The following is a 13,196-nucleotide window of genomic DNA, read 5'->3' on the forward strand; positions in this document are numbered from 1 at the left end:
ACCTGCTAGGGTCTTTTTGTCCTATAAAGCCATATTCGAAGTTTGCTTTAAATGTGGTAGCCATAGGCACAAGATAAAAGCTGCCCATTTAATTTACTTGAAAAGCACTTTGTGATGGTGGATAGATCGACCTGAATCAGATGAGGACGTGGAGCCTTACCCTATGGAAGTAAGGACAGAAATCCAAGAGCTTATCTCTGAAAAGGTTATGGTTTACTCTCCACAATCGGAAAAAGTGAGACTGGGCTAGAAGACCCTGAGGCTAATGAAATTGAATTCAACCCCCCGTCCCCTGGATGGAAGCTAGTTTAGAGAGGCAACAAGGGGAAATTAACTGACAATGTGAACAATCCTAAGCAGAAGATGAATGAAGCTAAGCAAGGAAAAGGTACAGTGAACAAGACAAGGTTGGTTCATGTTAACGTGTATGACCGAGGGGTCTTGTTAATGTTAGAGAGAGTGAGAGACACGATGTATAGTGGTTCGTCTCCCGCCTTAGCAAGAGACTACGTCCACTTGAAATGTTTAACTAGTGTTTGGCCCTTGCGCCCAATAGGATTACAAGACTTGTAATGGAATGTGGAATAAATGGGAAGGAGTCTACTTTTTTAGGGAAGGGAGGCTCCTTCCTTTACATGGTTTTTAATGTGGGACACAAAGTCCCTTTCTAGTCTAGAAAGCTTGTTGTGAAGGCATATTGGTGAGGAAGGGAATGAAAGTGGCTTCCCGATGAGCTCTTAGTTGCTTCCGACTACCACAGGGTAGCTTGGATATCTGGATATGGGATGCATGTCGCGGTTGGGTCCCACCATGGCTTGTGGGCCTCCTAAGAGGGTGTTACATATGCTTGATGACATAGTTATTTCTCCATACTAGCGGAGGTATCTACAAGTACCCGAAGTCCCCGAGTAAGAGGAGCTTCTTGGTTAGGGAGTTACAAACATAATGTCATCAAGCATAACTGACGTCCAGCACGCGCCCAGCCCCTATAAGTCCCCGAACTCTGTAAGCAAGAATGGACTCTTTAACCTGCAAAACAAAGATAGAAGCACGTGCATGTAGAATTCTTGTTGTATTAGGCAACATATGAGAATTGCTCGATATGCATTAGCATGTATGAATGTACGAGGTGTATGATACATGATGATGTATATATGAGAATGGCGCCGAGTATGATCGGCTATGAGCTCGAGAATGCACATGGTCATGTGAGCATACGACCAATGAGCATATGAACTGCATATGATGCATAAATACGTGGTTCGCACAGGAAAATGAACGAGATCGGATTGACGAGGTTATGCCCGCGAGGTGTACGTTGTATGAGTGGTGTCGAGTATAATCGATTATGATGTATAAGCTCGAGAATGCACATGGTTGTGTGAGTATACTAAGAATGAGCATATGAATTGCATATGAAAACGAACGATGTCGAGTTGACGAGGTTACTCCCGTGAGGTGTTAGTTGCATGAGTGTCGTGAATACAAGAGTTTGTGACTCATGAACAATGAATATGCAAACGTTTGTGTTAGTTTGGTTTTCACTCATATTAATGGAACGTGATAAGAATTCGATTGTTGCAAACGACAAATGGTAGAAAAATTCAATGTTCCATTAATGTGTATTATGCCGGGGAGACATGAGTGTAATGCTCGGGAATGCCAAGAAGGCATGAGCATAAACCTCGGGGTTGCCAGGAAGGCAATAGCGTTAAAACTCAGGGATGCAATGAGGCATTAACGGGTAGCTCGATGGTGATGCCCTGAGGCATGAGCAAAACCGTTGCTAATTATGCTGGGCAATATGTACAAGTCCCCAGTCAAGGAGGGTTTTCTTACGGGATTGATACCAAATCATGGGTTTTGTGCCGTATATTGAACATAATTAGTGCAAGTGCGTCATCCATCTAGAATTTTGTCGGAGCAAAGGCTTTATGCCCTTTCAGGTGGGCCATTGCTAGGCCCTCGAAGGAGTCTCCCCACTCCTGGCTATAGACCTCCGTATGGTCGTAAAATTGTTTGATGAGGGAAGTTGCGTTAAAGAAGTGGGCGTTAGGTAGCGAACCTAATATTTTGATACCCAAGCTTCGGGGGTTAACTGCCGCATCAGTGGCTGTGTTAACCGGTCCCTTTACTCTTTTCTGGAGGAGAAAAGCTTGACTGCAATGTCGCGTAGCGGCCATTGTCATTATAAGGCGTTGCCTTACCACTTGGCGGCTGGTCGTGGGCCATAGACTTGTGGAGTCTAAACCCGTGTTAGGTCTTTTTCCCGTGGGGAGAGTTTGACAAAGTGTGATGCCAAGAACGCAAGACAAAATATTTACATATAGAGTATAGGTAAAGAGTGCTAATTATATGAACAACAAATAATAGCAAGTAATATCATGTACGTGGAGCTTATGACCATGTAACATGCATAATAGGTAGTGGCAAGTGTAATGGATGTCCATATAAAATTTGGGAGTAGTGCCCGGTGAATATATGAAGCATTGTGAACTTGGAGCTTAACTAAAGTATGTTGGATATATCCGAGCAAGTTGGGTTGTGTTTGAGCAAATTGGGTGTAATTGAGCGGGTAGGCGTTGTTCGAGCATGCGGGATTTGGCCCAAGCAAGTTGTGGCCATGCTTGATATCCAAGCGAGTCATAACCCAAGCAAGTCGTAATCCGAACAAGTTTCATTAAGTCATAAGTGTCACAAACTTCTAAACATGGCATAATTGTTTTAGGTGAGTGTCACTTTAAATTGATTCAAGCATGGCATGTGTATAGCAGATGTACTAGTAACATTGATACATAGTGTAAGCATGCTTAAAGTCATAGAAGCATGTAAATGCATATCAAGTGTCATATATTATAGGCATGCTTAAAAATAGTAAAAGCATGTAAATGCATATCAAGTGTCATATACTATAGGCATGCTTAAAAATAGTAAAAGCATGTAAAAGCATGGCAATGGCTCTAATTGCAAGAGCGTGTATTGAGATATAGCATTTTACTTATCTTATGCCGATTGGAGTGGGTTTGAATTGGAATATAAGTACCCCAAATCATGTTGGAGTTGTCCAAGCATGACGCTCCATTGCTCTGGCGAAGTTCCTTAGTAGAAGGATGATTTTGCTAATTGGAGAAGTGACCGGTGATTATGTCTCCTTAATTTAAGATAAAGTAAATGATTAGTATAGAATTTTGTAATAGTGTTAAATGCTTGTAAAATGTATTTACCGGATAGCAATGGCAGTGAATTCAAGGGGTGCAATGTAATTTATATTAATGGTAAATTAACATACTTTTTATAAGTCACCTAGACAATGGCTGACCATATTGAACATGCTCATGACTATAATATGCATAGGTAGCCAAGTTGCTTGTGCAACAGACTAATTGAAGCATGCTAGTAAATGCCAACTTTGATAATGATGGAGGCAAATGAGCTAAGCACCGATTAAATTTGTACACGAAACTTTGCGGGGGATGAGCAATATATATGTGTAGCTAAGTAGCTAGATTGTCGGTGCCCATGATATAGCCTAGATTGTTTAGGAAAATGTAAATGCATATTTCTAACATAAGTGCTGGTCAAAGATATACCAATGCTCAGTATTGCTGCATATATATCATAAAGTTTGTGTATGCTTTTGAGAAAAAGAATCAAGGCATATATCATTCTCAAAAACAAAGATGCTAGGCAGACATATCATATGGATAGGTATAGATGTTGCATATCAATTATACTTCTCATTGTAACAGATCATCATGTGCAGCTACATAACTATATGTGGCAAGTGCGGGGACCAAATGTCAAGTATACTAGATTATTGATAAACAATGGGTTCATGCTTGACGAATTATTATTGACTAGTCGTGCAAAGTCTAGGCACGTGGTGTTTTTATAAAGCTCGATAAGCAAATAGAGTGAGGGGTAGAGTTAGCTTTCCTGGTTGCTCTGGCCACCATAGAAACTCAAAGTTTGACTGCATAATTGAAGGCAGAGTCCGCCTCAAGATATACATCTTTCGGCATGTGACAGATGAGATTGGATGATCGCTGAAACATAATTGGGTGAGGCCGAAGTGGACCGATGATTGTTGTTCAATCTGGGTGACCGCTACAAATAGATGACGGTCGAAGAGGTGACGGACGACGGTGGCCAGCGCTGATCAAAGAAAATGGTGGTGGGGGTCCTGTCAATTGGGTGTCCAAATCAGATTTGAATTGGGGATGGTGGCAGTGACACGCACTTGTTGAATTGATCCTTGGCGGTGGCGTCAAGATTGATGTGTCAATCTTGCGCTGGCGGTGGCGGCAAGATTGCACAGGCGGATGATGTTGGCGGCCATCGCTTGATGAAGGAGACAAAGCTGGCGGCTGAAGTTGTGTTGGCAGTTATCGCTGTCAGCGGCTGGTTCGAGCAGCAAGTTATATTATCCTTGAGTGGGTGATGGGCCGGCCTCGTCAAGCTTGTTACCATAGATGCCGCTGGGTGGACTTTGTCAGAGGTTTCGAACGCCACCAAAATTCGAAGTCTAAAGGTGTTTGGCGGGTGTCAAGATTGAAGCTGAAGATTGAAACTTGGCAAGATTTGACGTATGCCAACTTTCAAGAAGATTGAATCTGAAACTGATTATGGTCGACTCTTGACGGTGCGTCAAAGAGATTGAAACTTGACGGACCTTTATATGACGACAGAGTAGATGAAGAGAGTTTTCCGTCAAGTTGTATTAACGGTCGTCAATCCGTATTGACGGAGGAGATGAAGATTTGTCTTCCGTCAAGTTGGTGCACTGCTGCTCTTGGCAGATAGCTCTTGGATGAGGCTCATTGTACTTGTCGGAGTGAATTTTACGCTAAGCTTTAGGGTGTGAAATTGTCATTGTTACGCTAAGTTGCCGTTGACCATCATGAATTGTCGTTGACCATCCAAGAATTGACGTTGACTGAGCTCAAGTGTGTGTGAAATAGTGTCGTTGACCGGCCTTGAATTGACGTTGACTGAGCTCAAGAGTGTGAAAGTGACGAAGTCATTATATCGACTTCCCACAGACGGCGTCAATGTTAATGTGTGTGATTGAGGGTTTTGTTAACGTTAGAGAGAAATAGTAAGAGAGAGTGAGGGACACGATGTGTAGCAATTCGTCTCCCGCCTTAACGAGAGACTATGTCCACTTGAAATGTTTAACTAGTGTTTGGGCCTTGCTGCCCAATAGGATTACAAGAGCTGTAATGGAGTGTGAGATAAATGGGAAGGAGTCTCCTTTTATAGGGAAGGGAGGCTCCTTCCTTTACATGGTTTTCAATGTTGGACACAAAGTCCCTTGCTAGTCTAGAAAGCTTGTTCTGAAGGCATATTGGTGAGGAAGGGAAAGTGGCTTCCCGGTGAGCTTTTGGCTGCTTCCGACTACCACGGGGTAGCTTAGATATCGGGTTATGGGATGCATGTCGCGGTTGGCTCCCACCATTAGTTGTGGGCCCCTTAAGAGGGTGTTACATATGCTTGGTGACATAATTATTTCTCCATACTAGTGGAGGTATCTACAGTTCAGGAAGGGAAAAGCTTTAAGGATGCTACCCTAGGTGTTGGCAATGTATTTGTGGGAAAGTCTGGAAAAGGAGTGCTGTTTGAGGAGGAACCAATTGAAAGTGAGTCTGATAGTGAAGGTGATGGGGTGATTCATTTTCTAGCTTTCCCATGATGATTTCAAAAAAGTTGTGTCTGATAACTGGAAAAATCCTGTAGACACAAATGCTCTTGAAAACTTCTTAGCAATTAAAAACCATTTTTCTGTTTTCATTAAGATTTGGAACAAAAACATGTTTGGAGATATCTTTAAGAAAACGACTCTTCTGCATGACAAAAGCCTTGAGATACAACAACAACTTATGTTGTTCCCTAACTCTACCTATCTGCAGGATCAAGATGCTAGAGTCAAAGATGTTCTAGCTCAGCTGTATAGAGATGAAGAGTTATCCTGGGACCCAAAAAGCCAAATCCAACTAGTTAACCTTGGGGAACAAGAACACCAAGTTCTTTCAAACCCAAGTTAAGATGAGAAGAAAAAGGAATCACATTACATAATAAAGACAACAATGGTTTTGGCTGGATGACCCTAACCATTTCATTCCCTATTTTTTGCAGGACTTCAAAATGAGATTCACTGGCAGTAGCCAACCGAGTGATAGTGACATTGCAGATTTCCTAACAGATCAGGACAACATAGAATTATTAAAACTAGTTACTGAGGAGGAAATCCGAGAGGTTCTCAATAGGACCACTCAAGGCCTAAGACCAGATGGTCTACATGCCATGTTCTTCCAATTTTCCTCTTATCGACCTAAACCATACCAATATAGCGTTAATCCCAAAGATTGATAAACCTGAACTTGTCTCTCATTTAGACTAATTAGCTTATGTAATGTCAGCTACAATATAATAACAAAAGTCTTGGTTAAAAGGCTTAGACCTCTGCTGGAAAAGTGCATCTCTAAAAACTAAGGTGCTTTTGCCCTTGGGAGGACTATCCAAGATAACATTCTTATAGCCCACGACCTATTCTCTAATTTCAAAAAAAAAAAAAAAAAAAAGGAACTCAACTGCTACGGCAGTGAAACTCGATTCAGAAAAAGCTTATGCTATTAAGGATTGGAAGTTTATTCACAATTGCCTTTCAAAATTTGGATTTCATCCTATTTGGTTTAATAGAGTCATGAATTGTATTTCTAGTGTCCCTTTCTCCTTGATCATTAATGGAAATGGTGAAGGTTGGTTCAAACCAACCAGAGGAATTAGACAAGTGGATCTGATCGGATATTTTTATGCCAATAATTTTCCTACATCCAATTTAAGAATGTCAATTGTAAATAGGGAAGAAGCAGGGTCTCCCGCAGAGGACTTATGGAACTAATTGTAAGACTTTCCGAATTTAAAAGTTCATTGAAGTTGTGAAAACAATTAAAAGTAAATAACAAATAACGAAATTGCTTAAGGTTGAGAACCACTATATGAACAGAAGTCAAGGAATGCATCCACCACCAATCAATCATGTATGCAAACCATGTTTAACCTAGTCTTATCCATACATGGATAAAGATGCTCAAGTTAACTCACCGTTAGAATTAACCTATATATTGTTTTTCCTTATATGTATGCTAAGTGAGAGAAAAGCTCTACACCTAACCTACTTTCTAAGCACGCAACCTAGGTTAAGCAACTCTAGATTTAACACATAGAAATCATTATGCAAAAGAAAAATGAGACATCACAAGGCATCTCAAGTACGACGCATCTCAATTAACCTTGGAACCTAAAAACAAATCTTATGCTTAGATATTTTGCTACTCTTGAACTCTCAAAGGGACCTTATCAAACTAGGGGCAGGCAATGATTGTTAATAGCAATAGAATCCTAAACATGCAATCTAAGTTGGCCACCAAAGATAACACAAAGAATTCATGAATGTAAAATTGGAAATTAGGTTCTCGTCCAATAAATAAACAAAAACTAATTAAATATCATAGCATGGCATACAATCATGATTGAGACTTCAACAGCCCCCAACTACTAAGAAATTAACTGCACATAGTTTGAATTGAAAGCACACAAGAGTTCATAAGAAAGAAAATAGAGAAATCCTAAAACCGAAGTTGAAAATCGTCGGAATTTGACTAGTCTAAAATCGCTTTGTTCAGGTTTTTGTGCTCGGGTTCTCTACTTAATTCTCGCGCGTAAGAATGCTCTTGTTAGCTTTTCTAGCCTTTTTACAGTGCTCTTGAGTTCTCTTTCATTCCCTTTTGGTTTTAGATTCCTTGAGGTGTAAAGAAAACTAACTTCTTGATTCTCTGCTTGAATTAGGATTTCTCCACATGAACGAAAATAAGCCATGTCATCACCAATATTTTCTGAGTATTTCTCCTTTAATTGCTGTGATTTTCATGGATTGGGCTTCTCGATCGATCAAGGTCTCCTACTCAGGTCTAAAATCCAAGATTTTCCTTATTACGCATCTTTCTTCCATATTATCTCTTTTTTATATATTTGCTCTGAAAAACCTAATAAACATAAAAGTAAATGAATAAAGAGAATATATAAGAAACTAACAAAGATTAATATAGGAATTAACCATATAAATGTCACATAAAATGATAGGCCTATGAGGATCCCTTATCCCCTTACATTTTCGTCCTTTGTATGGAGCCTCTTATCAAATACATGAAGAAGTTAGTTGAAAAGTCAGAGACTCATGTTGGTCTTCTATCTTTTCTTTTAGGCTTCAGAATTTCAAATTTGGTTTTTGCTGATGGCTGCCTTATCTTTGCAAAAGCTTCTCCTAAAGGAGCTAGGAACATCCTTAAAACCCTGAATAGCTTCTCTCTTGCTTCAGGACAGAAAATCAACTTTAATAAATCCTCTTTGTTTTTTTTTCTCCCAATGTCCCCAATAGATTAAAACATGATATTGTCAATATCTCGAGTATCCAACAGAAAAATACCATAGGGAAGTATCTAAGCATCCATAATGTGGTGTTTTGGAAAGACCCCATCAATGTCAAAGAGTTGTTACTTAGAATTACCAAAAAGCTAGCTGGCTGGAAAAAAGGAACCTTATAAAGGGCTGGAAGGGCCACTTTAATTAAAACAAACTTAGCTGGAATACCTAACCATGTTATGTCCTGTTTCAAATACTCTGCAAAATTTTCTAAAGCAATTGACAAGGAAGCTCAGGATTTCCTCTAGGGCTCGAGTGCAAACAACCCCCCAGTTGCATGGGATAAGGTCTGCACACCTAAGTCCATTGGTGGCTTAGGAATAAGACCAGCTGCCTATTTCAACAATGCTGCTATTACCAAGCTTGCTTGGATGATAATTTCTGAGCCTAGTAACTGGTGGGTTCAATTTATGAAAAAGAAATACCTTAGGAAGAATTCTTTCTTCCAGGTTAAGAAAAAACAGTCCAATTCCTGGAATGGAATTTTAGACTATAAGAACATCATAAGCCAGGGGATCAGATGGACAGTAGGGAATGGTAGAAGTATAAACTTCTGGACCGTCAATTGGGTTTTTCCTTTCCCTGATGTTCAAAAAAGTTCCATTAACTAGAATTCTACTTTAAGTGAATACATTACAGGTCACCATTAGAACATAGCAAAACTACTGAGCTGCCTAGATCAAGGTACAGTTAATCAAATTATGGGAATCCTATACCAATCAACAACCATGAGGATAGCTTTATTTAGGGACCAGCTGCAAATGGTAAGTTCTCTGTTAAGACTGCTACTTGGTTACAATGCAAAAACTCTGATAAACATCCTCAAATCAAACTCATTAATAAAATGTGGAAGTTAAATCTGCCACCAAAAATAAAGATGTTTAGCTGACTTCTCCTTGGGGAAAGACTGAAAACGAAAGACAAACTCTCAAGATTCAACTTAATAAATGATAATAGCTACTCCTTATGCAACTCTGATTTAGTGACTGTCCTTTTACGATGGAAGTTTGGAAACCTTCTAATTTGCATAACCTCCAGGACTGAAGTAGTGGCTACTTAGAGGTTTTTAACTCTATTTTTTTTAAAACAAGCACTGTGATAAAGAGCTTTTTATCAAAGTCTTAATGATTTGTTGGCAAATCTGAAAAGCCAGAAATGATTGTTCTTTCAGGAACATAAGCACACATCCAGGTTCAGTTGCAGCTGCAACTCCAAAAACTTATGTAGAACATAACATGGTAGAGATACGGGGAGTTCCAAAAAACAACTCTGGTGCAATCAAATGGCACCCTCCCCCCAACTCTACTATCAAGATCAACTTCTGAAGCCTGCGGGTTTATCCTCAGAAATTCAAATAATAACATCATAGCAGCTGTATCAAAAATTGTTGGGCGCATATCAGTTCCTATTGCAGAGGCTTTAGCGCTAAGGGACAGTCTTTGGTATGCTCATCAGAAAGGAGTTAAAAGAATTTAGGTTGAAGGAGATTCAAAACTAGTCATTAATGCAGTAAAAGGCAAGATCAGTCCTCCTTGGAGAATTTCACAAATGGTACTGGACATCAAGAAGATATCTGCAAGATTCGAAGAAGTCATTTTCAAACATATTCTAAGGGAAGCCAATTTCACTGCGGACGCTTGCGCACATTTAAGTCATGCTAGCAACAGAGAAAGAGTTTGGGGAAGCCGTCTCCCTCCGAGCATTTCTAGAGCCATTCTGTTTGACCAGTTCGGAACTGAGTGTCCTAGAGGAACCTCCTTATCAAAAAAAAAGAAAAAAGATCTGCGTCTCACCGTGGGCCATCCAAAAACTGAATAAATAATATAATTTAAAAAGGAAACCATGGTTGTCTGCCCTCTAAAATCGATCATCTACATTATATCCATTTGAGTGAGAACCTGGCAGTAGGCCAATAGTTCATGTATTCATTCTTCAAGCAAGAAGTAAAAACAGAAATCCAGAAGGAAGATAGAAAACTTAAGTCTTGGGTAAAATGCCTGAAGTGCCAGAATGGAGGAGAGTATCTAATCCACATAACTGACCCGTTCCCCTTTTCTTCCACCATTAGTTTTCTCATCAATCATCATATTTGTAAATGAGTGACACGACTTCGTGCCTTAACTTGGCACAGGAACCTTGACTTTATGGATATACATTGATTTCATGGATTACATCTTTGACAGATGCTCCAAGTATCATCACATCTTCAAGTGGCCTGTATTTTAAACAAAGGCATGTAGATTAGAGCTCTAAAAATACCACGCAACTAAATCTTCCTAAAATGTACTATATAATAGCAAACATTAGAAATCTACAGACAGGTTCTGTCTGCATATGATGCATGGTGCAGGAAGGTTATGGAAACCCATGTAAAATGTGCCATAATAGCTTCACCCCTTGTCTTTCTTTCTTCTTATTGGTATCTTCCTTAGCAGATTTGCTTTTACCTTACATGGTTATGTTAAGGCAATTTAACTTGCCATCTGAAGAAATTCATGCTATTGCTCAGATGATCAACACATTGACTACATTGATCAATATACTCCAACCAATGGCACATTTATCAATTTTTATCTACCCCAGTAAATAAGCACTAAGCAGAGTCCTAACAATTGATAATCTTAACTAGTGAATACTTCAAAAGTAAAGATAAAAACAGAAACAATGTCCAAGCTATTGTGAGATATGAGTGAATCAAATAAAATTGTTCAACACATCTCCCTACTCGGTATCACAAACTTGACTCCAAAATTATGAATATGGCAACAAACATAGAAGAGGGAACTGGCTGTTCATCATCCAATAAACATAATTGCAAGTGACCTAACTTGCTTAAGTTAAATCACCGATTGACATTAATCTCTTTCTCTCCCTTCAGCTTTATGAAAATTCTGAGACTCATCTTTACATGAGCTCGGATTGTAGCTTACTACAGCATCTATTTTCACCCTAAACTGAGATTTTGACTGCATGAAGGAGGTGCTACCTAGTTCAGGAACAAATATGACTGGAACCATTGTCTAGTTTGAGAAGAAAATTCAAACAGTAGAAGCCAACTCATGTTGAAAAGAATGATCGAGAATAACACTACGAAGGAATACCTATCATTGTCATCAGTTGGGACATTGCCAATTTCTACGATTGTATCCATTCCTCTGCAAACTCTTCCAAATATGGTGTGCTTTCCTGAGTGAGCACAGAAACAAAATGATGTCACCATTCTAGTATTTTCAATAGAAGGGCAGCGTAGTGATGTCTCATGCAGTAAACAACTGAAATGAGGCCATTAACAGTAGAGACATTTTGTAGACAAGGAAAAAAGGGTCTTTTGGCAAGCAAGTGATGCAACAGAGTCTAACAGTTCTAATTAATAAAGCTGTATTACCGTCCAGTGATGGACATGGTGCCAGCGTGATGAAGAATTGGGTTCCATTCGTATTTGGACCAGTATTTGCCATGGATAGAATGCCCGCTGCAGTATGATTCAACTGGGGTTTTATCTCGTCCTCAAATTTTGCACTGAAACTCAAAAGAGAATAGTCCTCTTTAATTACATGACTGATGAAAGTGGTGCTAAAAGTTAATTCAGAGTTGACAAAACTTGAGTGCATAACTCGACAATTTTATAAAAACAAAAATTACCCGTAAATTGATTTTATACCCTTTCCTGTCCCAGAAAGATCACCAGCTTGCACTAAAAAATTCTAACGAGTTCCAATTCAACCATCAGCAGATAACTCAAAAGATTTCAACTTTTAATTTCAAATGATAGTATATACTTAAGAAGAGGAATTTCTGTGACCTTGATGACTCTGTGGAATGTGACACCGTCATAATGATGCCCGCGTGAGAGCTCCATGAAGTTTCTGCAAGCCCTGGGTGCGTCCTTGTAGTAGAGCTATGAGTGGTGAACGATTTGAACACAGACATATACGAACCATTAGTACGTTATTGGAAAGTAAAGGAGCAAGAGAATACTCAAGTAAACTATGGGAAGGGATACCGGATTAATATTACCTCAACGGTGAAATCACCAAACGATGTTTCTAGGGTCACCGACCTTGAGTAGTCTTCATCTGCGATTGACGACATCTTTCAGACTCGCAGAGTGGGAAAGACTTGATCTTGGAGACACTATCTTTCCTTTTTCACCTCTGTAGTCTGTACCAAGAAAAAGATAAAAAAGGAAAGGGTTTTAACCTCTCTATGTTAAGACCAAGTCCACATCTTATGGTAGCTGGCATTCCTCTAGAGGTAGTTGGGCCCAAAATGTGGGATTGGTTAGAACCATAGAGAGGTCAAAACTCTTTCCTTTTTATTCTTTAGATGTTAGAAGTAGAAATGATATGTGAATTCAATATTTATTACATTGAAAAATAAATTCTATTTTTTCAAGTCTACTCTTCTAATAAATGTCCCATATTTTTTCATTTCTTTCGTTTAAGATGTTTAAAGTACTTTTGTATATTTTTTTAATAAATATCATATCGATATATCTCTATCATTAAACTCAAACTAGAATGGGTCATTACATATCTTTCTTCTACCTATATTTTTCCCTATTATTTATGTTCTTATTTTGTTAAAATTTAACTCAAATAAAAAAACAGTTAATATGGGAAAATATCAATTTAGTCACTCAATTATGATTCAGTCGACAATTTAGTCACTCAATTTTGAAAAATGTCACTTAACTTTAACTCTATTATACATTT

At 39.0% G+C, this 13,196-nt stretch overlaps 1 protein-coding gene across 1 annotated transcript; it reads right to left on the reverse strand.

Moving 5' to 3' along the window:
• Positions 1-10,292: 10,292 nt before the first annotated feature.
• LOC133740284 (peptidyl-prolyl cis-trans isomerase CYP18-2-like) lies at positions 10,293-12,659 on the reverse strand. The gene is made up of 6 exons (XM_062168220.1): positions 12,499-12,659; positions 12,284-12,379; positions 12,124-12,185; positions 11,867-12,000; positions 11,583-11,667; positions 10,293-10,696 (listed from the first exon to the last, which is right to left on the reverse strand). The coding sequence occupies exons 1-6, from the start codon at positions 12,571-12,573 to the stop codon at positions 10,624-10,626; spliced, it is 525 nt and encodes a 174-aa protein (XP_062024204.1). The 5' UTR covers positions 12,574-12,659; the 3' UTR covers positions 10,293-10,623.
• Positions 12,660-13,196: the final 537 nt, after the last annotated feature.

The sequence above is a fragment of the Rosa rugosa genome, chromosome 3 (genome assembly GCF_958449725.1).
Source record: "Rosa rugosa chromosome 3, drRosRugo1.1, whole genome shotgun sequence".
Lineage (NCBI taxonomy): Eukaryota > Viridiplantae > Streptophyta > Magnoliopsida > Rosales > Rosaceae > Rosa > Rosa rugosa.

Coding starts and splice junctions, on each gene's coding strand:
- LOC133740284 (XM_062168220.1), bottom strand. CDS start 12,573: ATGTCGTCAATCGCAGATGAAGACTACTCAAGGTCGGTGACCCTAGAA. Junction 12,380..12,498: donor TTGGTGATTTCACCGTTGAG/GTAATATTAATC, acceptor CACCACTCATAG/CTCTACTACAAGGACGCACC. Junction 12,001..12,123: donor GGTATAAAATCAATTTACGG/GTAATTTTTGTT, acceptor TTTGAGTTTCAG/TGCAAAATTTGAGGACGAGA.